This window comes from Rhinolophus hipposideros (genome assembly GCF_964194185.1).
Source record: "Rhinolophus hipposideros genome assembly, chromosome: 6".
In the NCBI taxonomy this organism is placed as follows: Eukaryota; Metazoa; Chordata; class Mammalia; order Chiroptera; family Rhinolophidae; genus Rhinolophus; species Rhinolophus hipposideros.
In genome coordinates, this window is record NC_138052.1 from 19,297,712 (window position 1) to 19,318,568 (window position 20,857).

The following is a 20,857-nucleotide window of genomic DNA, read 5'->3' on the forward strand; positions in this document are numbered from 1 at the left end:
TAGGTGTTTTATCATTCTTTTGTAACAGTTTTAAGTTCATAAAGAGCTAAGCCTTCTCAATTTGACCTGTGCTTCTAATGCTTTTTGTTGCCACTTTGCTGTATGAACTAAGATTTCTGTGCAAAGTGTCCACATTTGAAAAAAAAAAAAGGATTTAATGGCATTAACCATGAATCCAAGGCAGAGTAGACAGTTATCTCTATCTAGTGCATGCCAGGGTTCCATTTTATGGCATTGGTCTCAAATAGGTTTTTATTTAGTTACTGTCTTTATGCTTTTGGATTTCAAATTTATCCATTTCAAGTATTTCTTCTGTATGTTTGTCATGATGAAATTTCTAGTTCTCTGTTCTTTGTAATCACAGGTGGAAGCCACAGAAATGGAGCCCCTGTATTTTAGTGCCAGAGTCTGTCAGGCAGGGAATAATGGGCACTGGTGAAGCCTGTGGAAAAGGGGTACAGACAAGAGGTAAGGGGATTTTAAAGGTTTTTCTATTTGAATGTATCAAAATTATATTACCCCATATACTCTGTTGATTCTGCTTATACTGGAATAAGTTGTCATATTATTAGATTAAGTTATTTGTCAGAGATTGAATTTAAGTTCAGCATCAGTTAATGCTGATATTAGGCCATCTTTTAACCATAACCTAGTGTACCTAAGGGACTATCACAACGTAAGCAGATATTAGTTCTTAGTAGCATACCCTGTTGCTGACGTTCCAAATGCATGTTGAATATTAGCGAAGGCATGAAGGATATGTCAGGTTTAGACCCAATAGTGTACATTGTGCTAACATTTGTTGAATGGATAAAAGGGTAACTGAATTAAATGACTAATATTAATAACCATGACTTAAAACTTATTGTTATACACACACACATATACATACATACTTGCCATTTGTTTATACATAATATATACAGGACTATCAAAATTTCTAGAAGGCATTGTGAACAGGCTTCTAGATCTGAGTAACAGTGTCTTTTATCATCAATATTTCAAGGTATGGCATACTGAAATCTCTGAAAAACCCTCAGAGACTCATCAGACTGCTCACTTTTCTGTTTCGTGTAGAATCCAGGTGCTAATGATATGAGGTTGGATAAGAAGTGCTTTAATCTTAAAATCTGACTACTTTGTTGCTGACGGGATCTGTGTAGCAAAATCAGACCTTGTGGGACCAACTGCATTACACTGGGTTCATAATTCTTCTAAAAGGCCTATTTAGAGTTAAGAGTTTCTTCCTATTGTGTAGGTCATTGTCATTAGTCAGAGTCAGTCGTCCCAGCCGGCACAGGAACTTCCTACTTCATTGATTCAGAGGCATGAAGAGCCCAGCGTGGCCACGTGGCCACGTGGCAGTCTTAAATTCCAGCTCAGTGGAATCACTGCCATGCCTCCTGGTGGAAACTTTCCTCTCCTTGGAATTAAGACCTGTGGGGTAGCAGAGCATAAGATCACAAGGGACAGGAAGCAGAAATTTTACTAGTGGATCACTATCGGTAACAATGAGTTATGTGTATGTTACATGCCAGTAACACTGTTCCAACTCCTGGTGACTCTAGATGTCCACACTGTCCTGTCCCCAGCCCTGCTCAGCTCCTGTAGATTCATGCCTATGGCTTCTTTTACGGAGTCAATCCATCTCAAATGGTCTTCCTCTTTTCCTGCTGCTTTCTGTTTTTCCCAGTATTATTGTATTTTCCAAAGAACCACCTCTCATTGTATGCCTGGAGAAGGACAGCTTCTGTTTTGTCATTTTTTCCTCCAGTGGTATTTCAGGCTTAATCTGCTGTAGGTCTCACTTGTTCATGTTTCTGGCGATCCAGAGTATCCATAGAAATCTCCTCCAACACCATATTTCAAATAAATCATTTTTTCCAATCTTCTTTACTGTCCAATTTTGACATCCATACGTAATAATCTGGAGTATGAGGGTGTGGGTGATCTTAGCCTTGGTCTCTAATGACTCATCTTTGCTCAAATGATGTTTCCTAATTCTTCCATTGCTGTCCTGTGATAGCTATGGGAGAAATAACACTGTATATGGGATGCTAAATCAGAGCATAGACAGCCTTCTGGAAAACCTTGTCTCAGCCCTGCAAAGTATCCCCAACTAGTTGGCCATAACTGAGTCTTAAAAAGACCTGTCCACCACTCTATCAAGCCACCTGCTTCAGGATAGTGGGGAACATGGGGAGACCTTTAAATTCCATGATCACGGGCCCACTGCCACACTTCATTTGCTATGAAGTGAGTTCCTTGGTCAGAAGCAATTCTGTGCAGAATACTATGACGATGGATAAGGCATTCTGTAAGTCCACAGATGGTAATTTTGGCAGAAGCATTGCATTTGGCAGAAGCAGGGAAGGCAAATTCATATCCAGAATAAGTATGTATTCCAGTAAGGACAAAACACTGCCCCTTCTATGTTGGAAGTGTTTCACTGTGGTTAGAATGGTGCCATATTGGGGAATCCGTGTGGTCCCTGCTCCTGGCAGATTGGGCACTCATGGGAGAACATACCCAGTTTGACCTTGGTAAATGGAAGTCCATGTTGCTGATGCATTCCTGCCACCATGGCTACTTTGTTCATGAGCCCATTGGGTGATGCCAAGTATAACTGGGGAAAGAGGCTGGCTGTTATCCACAGAATGAGTAATCCCATACACTTGATTGTTAAAATCCTCTGCTGATTCACATGGGATAAGGATGTGTTCACTTTATTTTACCCATCAAGAGAGGTCTACCTGCATAGCTCTTCCCTAAATTTCCTTGACACCAATTTTCCAATTCTGTTCCTTTTAAGACCCTGACCATCTAATACAATCATTGACAACAGTCCATGAATCTGGCCATTTCTCCTTCCAAGAAAAGTGAACAACCAGGTGCACTGCTTTAAGTTCTATCCACTGGGAAGATTTCCTCTCACATTTGTCTCAGAAAAGGGCTATAGTACTACATCTGTCTATTTTGAGGTTGTGCCTAAATATTATGCAGAACCATCTCTAAGCCAGGCCTGAGTATTCTCTTCTTCTGTCAACTGATCATAGGAAACTCCTCATGAAGCCTTACCTTCAGGTTAGGAGAGAGAAGGTAGTGTAGCAGGAGTGGGGACCACGGACTTTTGGCCAATTCTTCACATAACTCACTTGTGCCTTCAGGACCTGCTTGGGCCCAGTCGTTATATATACTTGAAGATGGAATACTGCTGTGTGTACCCTACCTTAGGGCTTGGTGGGTCAGATAACGCCCAATTCATGATGGGCAGCTCAGATTGCATGACAACTTGGTGGCCCATGGTTAAGCTTTCAGTTTCTAGACACAGTCACAGGACCAAAGCTGTTTCTCAAAGGAAGAGTAGTTATATGCAGGGTGGCAGGGCTTTGCTCCAAAATCCTAAGGACCTGCACTGCAATCCACCTATAGCAGAGGTTCCAAACAGTACCCCTATCTGCTACTGATACTTTAGTGGCATTAGGTCTGCTAGATCTCGCGGTCCAAGTGGCAGAGCAGTGTGCACAATAGCCTTGGCTTGTTTTGGAGTCTTTTCTTATTCTGCGTCCCACTTAAAACTGGCAGTTTTTTGAGTCACCCAGTAAATGGGCTGGAGTAATGCACCCAAATGAGGGCTATGTTGCCTCCAAAATAAAAAGAGGCCACTGGATGCTGTTCCTGTGTTTTGGCCCCTGAATGTTTTCAAATATATGCTTTACCCATGGACATGAATATGTCTCATCATCAAAATGTTTAGAATACTTGCTACTTTTTACTCACTAGGTCCAATCAGCATAATGTCATCAATGTAATGAGTGAGTGTGATATTTTGTTGAAGGAAAATACTGATCAATTTACCCACACACTAAATTATGAAATAGGACTGGAGAATCGCTATGGCCCTGAAGGGGGGCAGTGAATGAATACTGCTGGACTTGCCAGCGAAAAGCAAACTGCTTTGGGTGGGCCTTATTATCTTCAAATATGATAATATTTGGGGTTAAGGCTTCAACATGACTTTTGGGGGTTCACAATTCAGTTCATAACAATTACACTTTGGAAATGATGTCCATGTCGGAACATTTATAGATTGGCAAGGTTGTTTGCTTGATGGCTGCTAGGAGGCTATACATTTGGTGACTCTGTGTAAATTAGAAGAAGGGATCACTTTCTAAAATCAACAAGACCTTTGCCTACTTTCTCCTACAATATTGTTATAAAATATCCTGATCAACAATATGTACATGAAGGAAATTCTTTAAAAATGGCACCTTTGTGGGGTGTAAAACTTTACCCTGTGTCCTGACCTGGACTTTGACACTACAAAATAGAGTATCATAATGGTTGGTTTTCATTACAAAACCATATAGTCAATTCTCCAGAGACATTGCTTCCAAATTATGTAGAATCTCATCACATAAATGGGAAATTATGTTATTTGTCTTAAAAGAATTCTGCTTAGGATTTGAAATGAAATAGTTTCTAGCTGGAGGCCTGATAGTCCTTTAGGCAAGTGACGGACTTGAGTTTTCCCCAAATTAGACACCAACATTAGAGAATTCCTAGTATTTAGTGGTTGGGAAATTTGCACTTTTAAAGTAGTAGGATAAATGTTCGATGTCAAGGTAGTGGATCAAAGGCATTTCTACTACCATCTTTTCTCTAAAATTACTTTGAAACCATCAAGGAAACAATGACACAAAATGTGTCTCATGAGATCTCCTTCATCAAATTGCTCCAAAAAACAAGAAGCACGCACAGTAAACTCATCTTCAAGTAAATTAGGAGCCATCTGTAACCTCATTCACAATATACAATGTAGGATGTGAGTGGAAATATGGTACAGTACTTCACAGAACACTATGGTACCTAAGTGGGGGTAAAAGTATGGGGGCTGAAGGGAAATAAGTGATTTGGTCTGGACACCCCTATAAAGACACCATGTTCTGCCAAAGGAAGTATGCAAGGGTGTGTGTGTGTGTGTGTGTGTGTGTGTGTGTGTGTGTGTGTGTGTTTATTATGTGTGTGTATATTGGGAGTGGGAGGAAAAAATAGGGGGCTTTGAAAGTCTGATTAAAGATCAGTGAGCACTCCTCTGCCTCAGTTCCCCTCTTTTACCCTGTGTAGTCAGGTTCCTACCTCTCTCTGGTCTTGAAGGAGCATGAAGGTTTATTCTCTGGGGATATGAAACGAGAAGAGCTGTGCACTTTGGCCAGGCAGAGGAGGGTATATGAGGGGCTGGCTCAAATAAGGCGGACCAAGGGAAGTCTGGATTAAGAGCCCCTCAGTTCCCTTCTTTCCCCTCTGTGGCATGCTGGTCTGTTGGCTTTTATAGTTCTTAGTCCCATGGAAGACCTATCAATCTGGAAACACTTTACACATAAATTTCTTTTTGAGGGTGTTTTGAATCACAGAGGAAGCATGACTTCAGACCACAAAATCTTGGAAAGGCCAGTTTGGGGTTACAAATACAGGAGATTCTTTCCCCCCTCATAATCCAATGTTAAGTTTTAGTCATGCAAGTGGCCTTGCTCAAATGTTCCGCTTGACAAGTTTATTTCTAGTTCACCCTTACACGGAGGGCCAGGCTTTGTGGTCATCATTCCTGGTATAGGGCCTTTTATGAGATTCTCCATCACAGGCCATGAACGTAGAAACTTGCATCTCTAAGACTTGATAGAAACCCTCAGAATGAAAGTTGTCTTACCTTGCATTCCGAGCTTTTACTTTGTTTTGTGCTTTTGGGTTTCTTTCTTTTGGGCTAGCCCAGCAATACATGTAGAAGATATAAATTTTATCCATTTTTTTATTTTTTATTAGAAAGGTCTTTCATGATATCTAAGCCGTTATACTGCCAAAAACAGAAGTGCCCCTTGTTTTACCTTATTATATTTGTATTGCTGAACTAGTTCATTGACACATGGTAAGAATATATTGAAGAATATATATGTGTAATACACTTCTAATCAAAAAACAAGAAAAATAAAAAAAGGGGCAGGTGAAATTATAGCTGTAGCTAAATATCTATACTATCTCCAAAGAGATGGGCACTTTGGGTTGACTGTCTTAGCTGTCATATTATCCAGGAACAGAGGTTGTCTCTGTATCCAGCTTCTTGTACTCAGTCTGAATAAAAAAAGGATGGGAGCTCCCCTTTTATTACAAATAAAAGTATTCTAACAGAGTTTGATGTAATTTCCCTTAACAGGGTAAAAGTTTACTACTCAAAGAAGAAAAAGTTAAGATGCTGGCATTCCTAGAAGAGAGTGAATTTGTCTAAGGAGTGATATAGTCTGCTTCTTATTTTGCAATTGCCAGTGACTACTGGAAATCTGGCTTAATGGACTTGCCAATATTTCTCTTCTGGACATTATTTTCTTGTCATTCATAAGCTTATGAGTACACTCTTTCATAGCATAGAGACTTGACATCTATGGCAATATAATGGATACAGAATAGGTATTGGATATCGAAGTGGTCCTATCTAAGATGTCTTTGACTTCCGTGAAGTACCTGTGTTCATTTTGTTGGTTCATTTTCACTGAACAATGTTTATGTGGACCAAAGGAGGCAATCCTGTAATCTCTGTCAAATCTTCTTGTTCTTTCTTAATTGGCTGTGTTACCATGAAATGCATAATCTTCTTACACAGTAGTTTTGATAGAATCTGTGCATTTTCTTTGCATTCAAGGAACCTCTTTAAAATGAGACTACTTTTCCAGAAAATAAAAAATTGGGCAAAATAATACATGTTCAAAATAAGTTTTGGATTTACCTTTACTTTTAAAAAAAGGAGCGTGTTTTAAATTGGTAGGTGGAGGTTAAGAAAGAGAGTAGTCTAAAGCCCTTAATAGTGAAGCAATAATACTTGGCATTCAAAAATGAAAATCAACATGAAATGCATGTGTGTGTGTATCTGGCATTTTAGCAAAGTATGCTTTATTTTGCACACTATTTCATAATGTAATTTTTAAGGCTTTTATACGTGATTGAATCTTTAAACATTTATTTTTATATTTTTTCTAAGATTACCTAAATACAAACCATACTAGTATATCCATATGAAACACATTCAATTGATTATATCACTAAGTTGAATTAAGAGGAAGCTATTCGTATTCTAGATTTGAGTACTAATACTATAATTTTCTGACTGGAAATTGTTTTTTTTTCTAATTAACATTGTCTTCATGGGAAGAAAGTTATGGACAATTCTAATCTACCATCAGTTCTTCATCTAACTTTTGTCTGGAAGACACACAGAAATACAGCAAAAACATTCATTTTTTGAAATACAGAAATCATTATGGCCTCTCAATAAAACGCCAATACAGCCAATCAGCTAGTCATGCTCTTCTTTCTGATGCCAAGTAAACATGTATTTTAAGAAAGGAAGAGAGCATCTCTGGATGGTTGAAGTTTTTTATTCTTCATATGGAAAAGATCATAGTCATTTAACCTTATAAGTTGCACGAGTTTGTTCTGTCATATTTATTTACCGTGTTTCCCCGAAAATAAGACCTAGCTGGACAGTCAGCTCTAATGTGTCTTTTGGAGCAAAAATTAATATAAGACCTGGTCTTATTTTACTATAATATGAGACCTGGTCTTTATAATATGATATGATATATGATATGATATAATATAGTACTGGGTCTTATATTAATTTTTGCTTCAAAATACACATTAGAGCGGTTTGTCTGGCTACGTCTTATTTTCAGGGAAACAGGGAATGTAGATCACAAGAAGTCATTTCAGTAGATTCAGAGAGGAAAGCAAATAGACAGGTTTTAACTATGACTTAGCAGTAATCAAAGGCAGAGGTAGTGTTCTCTATTTTTGTTTTGCCTTTGGTATGGAAGGGGGAGAAGAAAGGTTTGCTGGGAAGGAAAGGGGACTTGTATTTACTTTAAAACTTGAAGAAAAATGATCTGCATTATCTATCAACTGTGTTCATTTCCAGTAGAGAATGGGGAACAACTATAACTATCTAGGAACTCTTTCCACAGATAACTGTTTCTGAAATAGGCAAAGACACTTGGCCACATCTTTTTTGTCCATTCAAGAAGGGAGGGCATGACACCATTTCTGGTCCCAAATCAGCAAAACAGGGCTTCCAATCTAGGCAATGAGGTACACTAGTTTCAGTAACGTTTGTGATATCATTTTTAATAACTGTGCTCATCTCATAGGAAAACATCATCAGACCCCAATATTCTTTGTAGTAAAGATCACTCTTGGGGAGATTGCTGACTTCAACACTAGAAAAGCCAAATGGGAGACATGATGCTATTTTTTAATTTGTCTTACTAATTAGCAGCTGATACCAAAATGACTGATTATAAATATTTTAAGAAACTTTAAAAAATGTCTCTTTTAAATGTAATTTTTAAGTGTGAAAGATCAGGTTGGAATGTAGAAATTAAATTGACAGGGTGACTTGTTGGGAAAATTTCCCAGGGCTTAGAGACCAAACAAAGAGGCTGACAATGCCATCATTACATCAGGGGTTTACTAAGGGAATTTACCTGTGAGGTGTGTCTTAGGCAGCAACAAGACAATGTGGATGTCTTTCATGCTTCGCAGTAAAGAATCACAAACTGGTCAGAGGGATGTAAAGTACAGCATAGGGAATAGAGTCAGTAACATGGTAATAGTTATACAGTGCCAGGTGGGTCCTAGACTAATTAGAGCATCACTCCGTAAGTTATACAAATGTCTAACCACTATGCTGTACACCTGAAACTAATATAAAATAATGTTGAACATCAACTATCACTGAAAAAATTTTTAAAAAGAGAAAAAGAATTGTATAGAATAGAGCAGGATGAATTGGGATTCTGGTGTATGACCCTTCCAAAATAAGGGGGAAATGCCTTATATGTTTGCCCTGCAAAGCAATGGCTTGTTCTAGGTACCAGCTATCTGTGTGGGACAATATAGAGGGGTCAATCAGACAGTCTCTGAGAGGATTTATGATAAACAATCTCTGTTCTGGCCTGGATCTAGTTCACGGATCCTTCAGCAGTCACGTCTTAGAGCAGTCTTTCCTCCGCATAGCTCTCCTAATTAAACTATTTTCATATTTTAACAGAAGAATGGTTTTTATAATACCATAGGCATTGATTTAGAGAGTAAAGTGTATGACTTACAGCAAAGATTACATTTCAATGTAAGTGAATAATGAGTCTGGGAAGTATTTTTCATTTCCTTTGCATGTCTTAGGGTAGGATCAGGTTTGTGGCTTTCATAGTTGCTGCAGGTAGAATATGCACATTTTTAAAAATTGGCAATAAATATTAAAGGAGATGGGTGACCTAAGGCATGATGCTTTAGTAACAATGTTAACTAAGTACAGATTCAGAAATGTCGTCTTGTACCAGCCTCTGCATTTTTAACATAATAAGCTATAATCAAAGCGTAAAGTAACTTTTTTAGTCCACCGCCACCCAGGCACATCCCAACAGAGATTTCCCTGATGAAATGGGCATTGGGGTAGGGGTAGGGATGAGTAGGGGATAATGATTGTTTCATTTGAGGAATGCAGTTATTTGCTAAACTCGGAGAAATAAATTTCTCTTCTGACTGCACAGCTTTCAGTTATAGAACTATCTTCCCTTCAGGAATCTTAATATGAATTTCAAAATTTACTGCAAACTGTGTAAATGTAGTAGGATTATATTTCTCTTATCCAGGATGAAGATTCAGTCTCTTCAAATAGTTTGAATCCCTTGGCTTCCCTAAGCTCTCCGGTTGCTAAGGTCAAGGTATTCATTTGTGTTTAGCCCAGAAACCATTTTGTGATTGTAATAGAAGAAGGTAATGTTTTTACATTTTTATTTGCATTTTTAAAGAAAACAGAAACTCGAACACTTTCTAGTAGCAGCAAGAGCAGGAGGAGTCCCCACTTATTCTAGAGGTTTAAAAACTCATCTTTTGCTACTACTCAGAACTGAAATAGACACAAAAGTTGCAAAATAAGTGCCTTTTTAGGCCAACCATGTTATGAAGGATTCACATGGTGTGACAAAGCACAATATTTTAACCCAGATGCATGAGGAATGAGAATTAAAAACCTTTTAGAGTCTATTAAGCTGTACAGGTACATAAGTTACCATGTTTCCCCGAAAATAAGACATAGCTGGAGAATCAGCTCTAATGCTTCTTTTGGAGCAAAAATTAATATAAGACCCGGTCTTATTTCAGTATAAGACCGGGTCTTTATACTATACTATACTATACTATACTATACTATACTATACTATACTACCTGGTCTTATATTAATTTTTGCTCCAAAAGGCTCATTAGGGCTGATTGTCCGGCTAGGTCTTATTTTGGGGGTAACAGGTTAATCAGCCTCATATAAAAATATTGTTAAGTAGGAACTCTAAGTAGTAAGCTAGGGGTTCATGGAGGCTTTGTTACGACACCAGGATGGATTTTGCAAGCCTATTCCAGAATAGTGACTTTGAGAATTAAATAGAAGGAATACACATAAAAGGCATTTTAAGAAAAAAATTAGTGGGAATTGATACCCAAATTTATGTACAGAGAAAATGATAGTGTACAGAGAAAATGTACAGAGAAATTTGTGCAGAAAAATTTATGTACAGAGAAAATGATAGCCTGGAAAAGATTCAGTGGTTTTAAACCAATGAGAATGGACAATATTGATGTAAAAAAATCACATAAATAACTGACTTAAAAATGGTGAGAGAGAGAGACAAAGAAATGGATGCAGTATTTGAGTATGTGAGAATAATCATATCTAGAAAAAAAACATATATTTTGTAATCAACTGTTTAAAGGTTGTAGATGATGCCAGTTCTTTCTGGAAGAAAACATAGAGTAGGGGCCTAAGGACTGGAGGAAATCTGGTGTGATGAAAAGTAATTTCCTTTGCTTTGGCACATGAAGGCCCTTGGCCCAAATCATGATTTTGCCACTCACTACTTTTGTGAGCTTGGTTAAACTGCTTAACTAGTTTGTGCCTCAGTTTTCTCATCTACATTGTGAGTAATAATTCCAATTTCTTGCTGCTTTTACCAGTGTTCATAGTTGCTCAGGAACATTAATCTGCTTTCATTTTTCAAAGTTCGGAAGCTAGGGATATATATTTAGAATCCAGGTAGAATGTAAATGTTGCAAAACATAGTTTTAAAGTAATTGAGTGGAGAGATTCATTGGTACATGAAAAAAACAGGAAAGAAAAGAAAGAAGGATTCTGTGAGCCAATTATCTCCCTCTTGAAATTCTGAGTGTAGAATTAGCATATTGAAGTCTCTTACAAGTGCTGCAGTGAAGAAATATATTACAATTTTTTAGCAGTGAGTTTTCCTAAACTCATTTGCCTACAGAGCCTTTTTCGTTTGTTTATTTGTTTGTTTGTTTTAAATAAAATATCAACTAACATCTTTGTTATTGAGAAATGTAAGCATAGTATCATTAAATCATGGAGGGGGAATTTTAAAGAAGTAGGTATGTGATATTGCCAAATAACTTAGAAATAAGTGTGTGAATAAAGATAGAAGAAAGGATTTGTCAATTAACTGGGCATAGCTGAATATTCAGAGTCTAGTCTCAGCAAATAAATGGTACTAAAAAAATTAAAAAAAATCATAGTTTCAAGACCACAGACTGAAAGAAAAGGAATATAAAATAAATGACTTTCCAGAATATTTGTTAAAGAAAGAAAGAAGTAGCCGTATAGCTCAGAGTTCACAGAGTGAAGATAGGACCACACTGTAGAAATATGAAGATACAATATATTTAAATAGTGGGGGAAATACATTAAAGCTGTTAGAGAGGAAGAAAATACTAATGTGAGCATGATTCTGCAGACAAGAGGGGATGCGACTGAATATAGAGGCAATTTCAGGATTTGGAAAGAAGATAGTCCTATTTATTCAAAATAGTCCTATTTATTCCCTATTGCTAACTACTAATATTTGTTGAACAGAAAGACTCTCACCTTCTCCTAACTTCATCATTTCAGCTAATTCGAATTGTTCTACACCATGACTGCATCATGACCCCAGGCTGCACTGGCCTTTGTATATACAGTATGACGTGCTCTTTATTCATTTTATCTTATAGGTTAAATTTGTATGTTAACACTTCCTGTCTCCAGCAGCAACCCAATACGGGCAGGGAGTCTTCTCTCTTAGTGAAACTATGACACAGATTTCATGGCCTCTCCTTGCCAAGGTATAGGTGATGTAATTTCCCAGCCAGTAATTAAAGAGTCTAGTCTCCTGGGTTTTGAATATTAAGTTGAGTGAATCAATTGTGGTTTCAATTGAATTTTCTTTCTATTCACTTAAGAACTACCTTGTGTTTTCACATGTGGAATTTATATGATTTTTTGTGTTTTCAGATGTGGAATTTATATGATTTTTCTGTTCCGTGAACTACCTTATATCCTTCTTTTTTTCTCTCTCTCTCTCACTGAAATTAATCAGAGTTATTTCTCTTGATTGCAGTTTTAAATCTCTAACTGATATTATATATAATATGTGTATATATATACTCCTAACTTCTTATTGCTTATCTCTCTTATGGTCATGGAAATCTAACTAACGCTAACTTTTAAACTTTTTATTATTGAAAGAGTTTCAAATATACAATTTATACACATACATATACCTATATGAAATAATTATTGATGCACTACTTTCATGTTTCTTCTATTCTCTCTTCCCTTCCTTCAGCATCACCACTATTTGCTAACATGTCTCATATCTCATTTCTTAGGTGAGCTTGCAATTTTCTCCATTTTCTTCACATTTTCTCATTGGAGTCAATGTAGAAAAGCAAGTGTCAGATCCATTTAAAACATTAGCACAACCAGTAATATCAGAACAACATATGCTAAAGTAATAGCTTAAATAAATAATACTACTTGTCAATTGAACTAATATTTAGTTTTCTATTTTAGATAGTTTATAGTACTGTATTGGAATAACAGTTTTTTAGTCCTTTAAATATATTTAATACATACATATGCCTATATTTTTTCTTTGCATCTGTTGCTTTTATAACTTTTCCTTGGGAATTTTAAATTTTGCTACATATCATGCCTCCGTCCCTCCAACAGTGCAAAAACACAAAATGGACATTGAAAAACATATGTCTTAAATAGAACTTTTTGCCTTACTGAAATGAAAAAGTGTTTTTTCATTAGTGGAATGCCTAGGCTTTTATTTCTTAAATGCTGATGTCTGTGGTGACTAATTTGTTTCCATTAATATCTGATTTCCCAGAATATTTTATCTTCTATTGGCCAATCTAAATTAGACTTTGTAAATCTGTGTTCTACATGACATGGCCTCTTTCATTCACTGAGGACTGAGTTATTTCTTTGATTTTTTTTTTTTAATGGTACGTGTTTTATGGCTTTCAGTAAGAGATAGTAAGTATAGTGTGTTAACCCAGACATCAAAAGCCAAATACCATTATTCTCCTGTTGTAAGTAAATCAAGATTCTTTGGGAGAAAAAATTCCATTTGGTTTGAAATTACTTTTTTCTTCACATATTTCATATCATAAATTTCTTCTAAACATCCTCTGTTGAACCCATAAGCTCCAAGGTTATGAAGAGAATTTGTGCCATTTTGTTTGCAAATTTAAGTCACTTATACTATGTTTAACTAGAATGTTTTATTACTTTTCTTGAGCTTGACTCTTATTATACTTAAAATGTATCTTTCATTTATTTCTTAAAAAATCATCTTAAAAAATCATCATTTGGTGTAACTTTCTTGGTTACAGTGACTCAGTATGCCACACAATAAAATAGAACTTTCTTCAAAATAAGGATATCCCACCATGTGAGGGGCTAACATTTGAGTTAGTGAGACTCCATTCCTGGAAGGTAGGTAATTATCTCTCAGAAATGCTGGAGAAAATGTTCCTTCTCTTTTCCAGATTCTTCAACTAAAAGCATGTGGCTACCATAGACTCTGAACTTATGATGCCAGATAGGACTTTAAATCACTCTGTGCAATTCATATCTACTGATGATTGATTAGCACCACTACAATATTTGAATTCTAAATGACATTTTGACTCTGCGCATGTAGGGTCAGATAAAGTGAAGATATTCTGCAGAACCTCCCTAAATCCCTTACCATAATTATAGGAGGCAAGAAATGCAGTCAGGTGCAGAATAAGGCTTCTACCACCTGGATTTGGGTGCTATATTAGGGTTTTCCAGGAAAACACATATACACACACACATTCGTCCATAGATATAGATATATATCTATATCTATATGTATATAGATATATATCTGTCTATATATCTATATATATTTATATATCTATATATACACATATATGTATGTATATGTATGTATATATATGTATATATGTATATAGATATAGATATATAAAGAGATTTATTACAAGGAATTGACTTGCATAACTGTGGAGGCTGACAAGTGCCAAGATTTGCAGTTGGCAAAATGGAAACTTAGACGAGCCAATGATATGAGTTCTAATCTGAATGCCGGTCGGCTGGCTTAAGATCCAGGAAGAGCCAGACAAGGGGAAAAAAAAAAAAAAACAAAGAAAAAAAAAGAAAAAAGAGGTCTTAGTTCAAACAGGCGGGGGAAGTTCCCACTTATTCAGTCTTTTTGTTTGTTTTTTAAGCTTTCAACTGATTTGATAAGGCCCATCCACACTGGGGAGGGCAACCTGCTTTACTCAATCCACCAATCTAAATGTTATCGTCATACTGAAACACCCTCATATACTACTGAAAATAATGTTTTACCACATATCTGGGTACCCCATGGCCAGTCAAGTTGACACACAAAATTAACCATCACAGGAAGTTAATCCCTAAGGGCCAAGCCAGAGTCACTAAGAATTCATGGGTGTTGAGGTTTCCTCATTCATTGCTTGGGGCGTTCTAACACACTCAGGTGTTCCTCAAACAAAACAAACTCTCTTCTTCAAATTGGCTTCCCTGTAATTGGCATAACAAATTCAAATATTTGGCTCATGTTTTGTTTTTCCTTTACTGTTTTTGTCTCCGGTGAACTGTATTATCATTCTTTTAATGCACAGATTTATGCATTCTTGTTTTCTTTTCTAAGGAATCATAGATATGAAAGTCAGATGGTGGTCTCACAAAATATCTGGTTGGATTACCCCACTGTCCTACCATCCTTTCCCTCGCCTTTCCTACATGTTTTATAAGTAAGCATACTGAGTTCATCTTGGGAGTTTTGATAGTATTTTTAAAGCCACAGAATTCAGAAATATGCAGGTATCTAAAAGAGAATAAATTTATTACCAAAAGGTGATTCCATAAAAATGGCAATTTTAATATTTAAAGGCAAGTTCCATCATGACATTACATGCCCTTGAGGTTGATATTGTACAACGTTTACTTCTTTCACATTCTTGGACTGAACCCAAAGTGCCCAGTATCTATAGTATGGACAGACAATATTCTGTAGCAATTTTAGTAAACTAATTTGGTGCAGTCCTTATTTAAACATGTATAAACATATGATGAACTATAAGAGGTATTGATCTTATTTTGTTCTTTTGAAAGGTTGCATTTAGGTTTGATAGATCAAGAAATCTCAGAGGGCAAGATTACAAAATTTTAGAGGGCACTAACCAAATTTTAGTGCAATGATCAGCTATTTTATTAAGATATAGAAAGATTTGGAGAAACTTACCTTTATTGAAAAACAACAATACATTCTTATCACACTTTAAAAAATATTTAAGCTTACGGTCTTAACTGACTATTATATATTTTTTTAAGTTTGAGTAGTTGCTTCTGTATCATGGGTCTTTCTCTGTTCCACATAGGAAATTGATTTGGCACCAGTGAATGATAGATATGATTTTTAATTTTTCCTCTCTATATAGATTTGTTATGTTTTTGAGAGTTTGCTTTTAAACCATAAACATGTATTATATGCAATCTTTTACATCTGTTCCCTCAATTGGGGAAAATATTATACAATATTCCTTACAGGAACATTGCTGTGTCTCACTGTTATGTGCTTGATTAAAAATATTTTATCTACTTTATTGAATGAATAGGAGTTGATAAAGGTTGATTACGATTTCTCAAAATTCTGTTTCATGGATGGAATTGTTCTTCTATATTTTATGTGCTTAGGGAAATCAAATAGGAATCTCATTATACTTAGCATTTATAAACTTAATGCTATTTTAATTGATTCTTATTCCTACTCACCCCAGCCCTCTCCAAGTTTCTAAACCAAAGACAGAAAAATAATTTAATTTATTCCAACTAAAGTACCCATAGTGATTATACCAATATCATTTAATCAGTTATAATGAAGAACTTAACCCGGGTAAGTTATTTTGAAATGTACAAAATGTTATGAAAATTTAAAAACTTTTCTTCCTTCTTTCCTTCTTTTCTTCCTTTCTTCCTACCTTCCTTTCTTCCTCCCTCCCTCCCTCCCTCATTCCGTCCCTCCCTCCTTCCTTGTTTCCTTCCTTCTTTCCTTCCTTCCTTCCTTCCTTCCTTCCTTCCTTCCTTCCTTCCTTCCTTCCTTCCTTCCTTCCTTCCTTCTTTTCAGTGATATTTGTGCAGTACAACATTCTCTGTTTCACTGCCTTTTTAGTTAAACAATTTGATCCAGTGATTATGGAATAAGATTGTTTTTTGTATCCAACAACTGTTCCTTAGGACATTTCCACATGAAAACAAAATGAAACTTTCAAACCTGATCACCAATTCTATGTGGAATAGAGGGAATAAGTTATCTGCAACATGTAATTTATATGGCCTGAAAATTTAGAAATGGGAAATGTATAAGAATGAATGAGAGGAGAATGGTACTGTGTAATAGGAGACACATGCTGGAAAAAGGAAACGTGAAATCTGCCAAGGAAAAACATTCATGCTCCAGATGCTGGGATGATTTCATATTGGAATATGGGAGAAGTAGGAAATGGTGGAGCACATGTGTATGGAAACAAAATATGAAAGAACTCCTACGGTGATTGATGAGAGTAGAGAACAGTCAGGCCAGTGAGACCAGAGCTTGAAATGGATATGCAGGAAAAGACACTCAAGCTCTAAAACCCACCTTGGTGGGGTGTGGAGAATAAAGTATATGTGGCTCTCCTCGTGTAAGTTCTTTATTGCAATTCTCACCAATGGCAAAGAGAATTTTTATAATTGGAATTTACAACCTTTCTTATATTTCATAAAACAACATGAAACCTCCTTCCCACTGGCTCTAAAGAAATTATTGTACCCACACTACATAACAGCTGGCTCATTAATGTTTATTACAGGCATTAACCTAACTTCCCCCAGTTTCCATTTGAATTGCTCCTCTTGCTTTCTTCTTCCTGCCTCCCAGGTGACTGGCTCTGGATTGGTTTTTAATACATACTTACAGCTCTTTCAGGCATCATTGTTCTTCCATTTATTTATTTATTTATTTATTTATTTATTTATTTATTTGGTGCAAAAGTAATTGCAGTTTTTGCAACTTTTTTTAACTTTTAAACCGCAATTACTTTTGCACCAACCTAATAGCAAATATTTCCTGAGCACCTACTGTATCATAAGTGCCAGTTCTAGATACTATAATACATTAATAAAAAAACATATGAAAAATATCTTACCTCCTGGAAGTTATATTGTGTTGAAGAGAAATAGATTATGGCGTATGATGTTGGATGGTGATAAGTACTGGAGAAATATGAACCAGGAAAGGGGGACAGGGATTGCAGGCGTTTGGTGAAGAAAATGGTTTGATTTTAAATATGTTGATCAGGAGAGCCCTTGCTAAGAAAGTGGCATCTGAGAAAGATTGAGGTAGGGTGGATAATGAATTATGCTTATTACTGGGAAATGCAAAATCCCATGATAGTAAAGATTCTGTTGCATTCAAGAAATAAGAAAAGATAGTGACACTTGAACAGAAAAGCCAAGAAAACCACTGTCTTCTTGAAGACACATCCATGGAACTTTCTAGAGCACTGCATGATTATAAGACTAGGACTTGAAATTAAGTTTAGTTTTACTTCCATTTCTTGGATTTGTATTTAATATTCTTGACTTACCTTTCAGGAGTCCCAAGGCGGTGGATTTTCTGAGATACAATGTGTTCAAAAATGATTTTATTTGCATCTCAAACTGAAATGACAGTTTGATTAAGGGTAGCATTCTGGCTTTGAAATAATGTGCCCCCACTCCCCCCCGCACCCACCCCATGTTGTAGGACAGACATCTTATGCCAATCAGGCACTCATTGCATAAGTCCAGGATCAACCAGAGAAGCAGAACCAGTAAGAGATATGGATTTATTAAGGGAGTTGTCTTCCACAACAGTGGAAACTAGTTAGGCAGTCTCTGTAAGGCTGCATCTCTCTGATGCAGACGTTTGAAGTCTACAGGGTAGGCACTCAGGAAGTGGTCAGGAGTAGAAGGGAAACCACAATCATTAGTTGGAACCTCACAAGGGTGTACTTAAATACAGGTCCGTCGCTAACCTTAGTAATGAGTATATCCTGCAGAAGCTGGGTTCACAGTTAAACACACAAACCAGGAGTCAGAGAAGGTGAAGAACAATCCAGGTAGAACAATTATAGGCTGAGCAACTGCTTCATGCCAAGGAAGCAAGTCAGAAGATCAGCAACAATGTATCTGAGCTACAAAATGGCCACTGCTTCCTTTCTTCCTTTCAAATCCCTAAAAATCCCCCTTGTGGCCCACTCAAATGTGAATGTAAAAGGCGAAAGATTTATACGATTTGAAAAGAAAAAAAAAAAAAAAAAAAATGTGAATGTACAAGTAAGGGAATTCTGGGAAGTGTAGCCAAGTTTATGTGCAACTAGCCAAGTTGTGATGTTACAAATCCATGACGCATGTTTTTTAAGCCTGTTTTTGTGAAATTTTCTTTCTTTTGCTCCAAGCATTTAAGATGTTTTTTATTGTTTTTTTTCAACTTGGACTTCTATACTTTAACAAGAATTCACCAATGTGGTTTGCATCACCATCATCTTCATTCTCATCCTCATCTTCATAGTTTACTATTAAAATGAGATATTGTTTTGCTATTTTTGTTTTTACTCTATACTTAAGTGGAGTAAAATTTAAAGATTTACATGTTTCTTTTGTGAAAAAGAATTTTATTTTATTATTTCTATGCTTTTCTTTCTCTTCTTTTTTCTGTGATATCTTTAGACTGATATATATAATCTGTATTTACAATATATCTTCAATTTTTTATTATCTATCTTTTTCCCTTTGATACTGTTTTTATTATCCAGATCTCTGGTATGGTTTTCAGCACGTCTCTTCTATTTTTATTATGTTTATTGAGTATGTGTACATACCAATCATGTTATTTCTTAAAATTGTAATAATTCTTATTTTGTGATTGTTCTTTTTTCAAAAAGTATAAAGAAGACATAGATAGATGATGAGAGACAGAGAGAGAGAGAGAGAACATAATATCTTCAAGTGACAACCTTTTGTAAAATTAATATGATGTCCTCTTAATTCCTTGAGAACAGGAATGCTTTAAATTCTCTTTTGTAATCTGCATTATCTCTTTTCATCTTAGACTTTCTCAATTAAGCTGTTGGTTTTCTTCATATGTCTTGGGATTCTTGGTTGTTCAGTTGCATTTGGAGTTGAAGGACTACTTTGAAACATGGACCTTTGCAGCAGCTTCACAATATAGGCGAATCCCTTGAAAGAGAAGGGATATTTTGTGATCAGCAGCTCTTTCAGATTTAATATGCAGACCCTTAACTGAAGAAGAGCTCAAGTTGACTTTTGCCTTGCTAAAACCATTGATATCGTTGCTTCTAGAAGACCTGTAGAATGCTCCTTTTTTCGCCCTCCTACCATTGATGACCTTCAGTCAAGGTAACTCCCAGATCCCCCACTATGAGAGGAAGCATTACATGATCACAAGCAGGATAAGAACAAAAGACAGTAAAATTCTAGGAGCATGTCTTGACAGCCTAGAAATAAGAGGAATCTCTGAATCAATATCAATTTCTACTTCATCCAGAATCCAAAGGTGGTGTTCATTTACCTTCTGAAGACACACACGTTAGTAAAGCCATGAGAATGCTCTGGAAAAATTGCAGTATTATTTATTGGAGTGTGGAAATGGGAATGTCAAATGCAAAATGTGAAATGTGTTCATAAAAATGCTATCAGACTTCCACTCTAGGAAACCAGACAGATATTTTCATGAAAGATAAAAAACAATGGCCACACACCACTGAAGGTTACTTTACTATCCCGTGTGCAGTTTGGACACTGCTAGGCATAACTGCTAGGCATAACTTGGATTTATGCTGTACAAGCATAAATTATATTCTTCTCAGAGTAAACTGAGAAGGATTAGCATGTTGTTTAGGGCTAATATTCTTGACTTCTGTGGCTTTGTCAGTCAGAGGGATGTCCCATAATCTGACAAGCAGGATGTCCCTCTCTGGGGACTCTCTCTGATGACAGAAGTCTTAGAGTTCACTCACAGTAGATGCTACCACCTGCCAACAGGAGGTAAGAATTCTTCTGGGAATAGTCACAAACAGGGCAACCATTTCCTGTCATACAAGCCCTTTATCATTCTGCCTGAGCTGTCTCATCTGTTAAATCTCTGTGATACGTTTCAAAGGAAAGAATGGAAGCTTTCCATTATCCTTTCCTCCTGGTGTTAAATTAACCCCTTCATTTTCCTCCCCCCACCCCTACAGCATGGTACCAGTATACATGGGCGCTCACACTCAAAAATCAAGCCACAACCCCAGCTGTGAGGGAGATAGTTCAGCCCCAACTGAGCTCCAAGAAGAAAAGATTACCAAGAATAAGGGAGCTGG

General features: G+C 36.4%; 1 protein-coding gene across 2 annotated transcripts in view; it reads left to right on the forward strand.

The window, feature by feature from the left end:
• Positions 1–20,857, forward strand: part of THSD7B (thrombospondin type 1 domain containing 7B) — an 815,330-nt gene that overhangs the window by 474,177 nt on the left and 320,296 nt on the right. For both annotated transcript variants that reach the window (XM_081051932.1, XM_081051933.1), the window contains exon 12: positions 365–468. In XM_081051932.1, the coding sequence (XP_080908058.1) occupies positions 365–468 (104 nt within the window). The remainder of the gene's footprint in view (positions 1–364; positions 469–20,857) is intronic.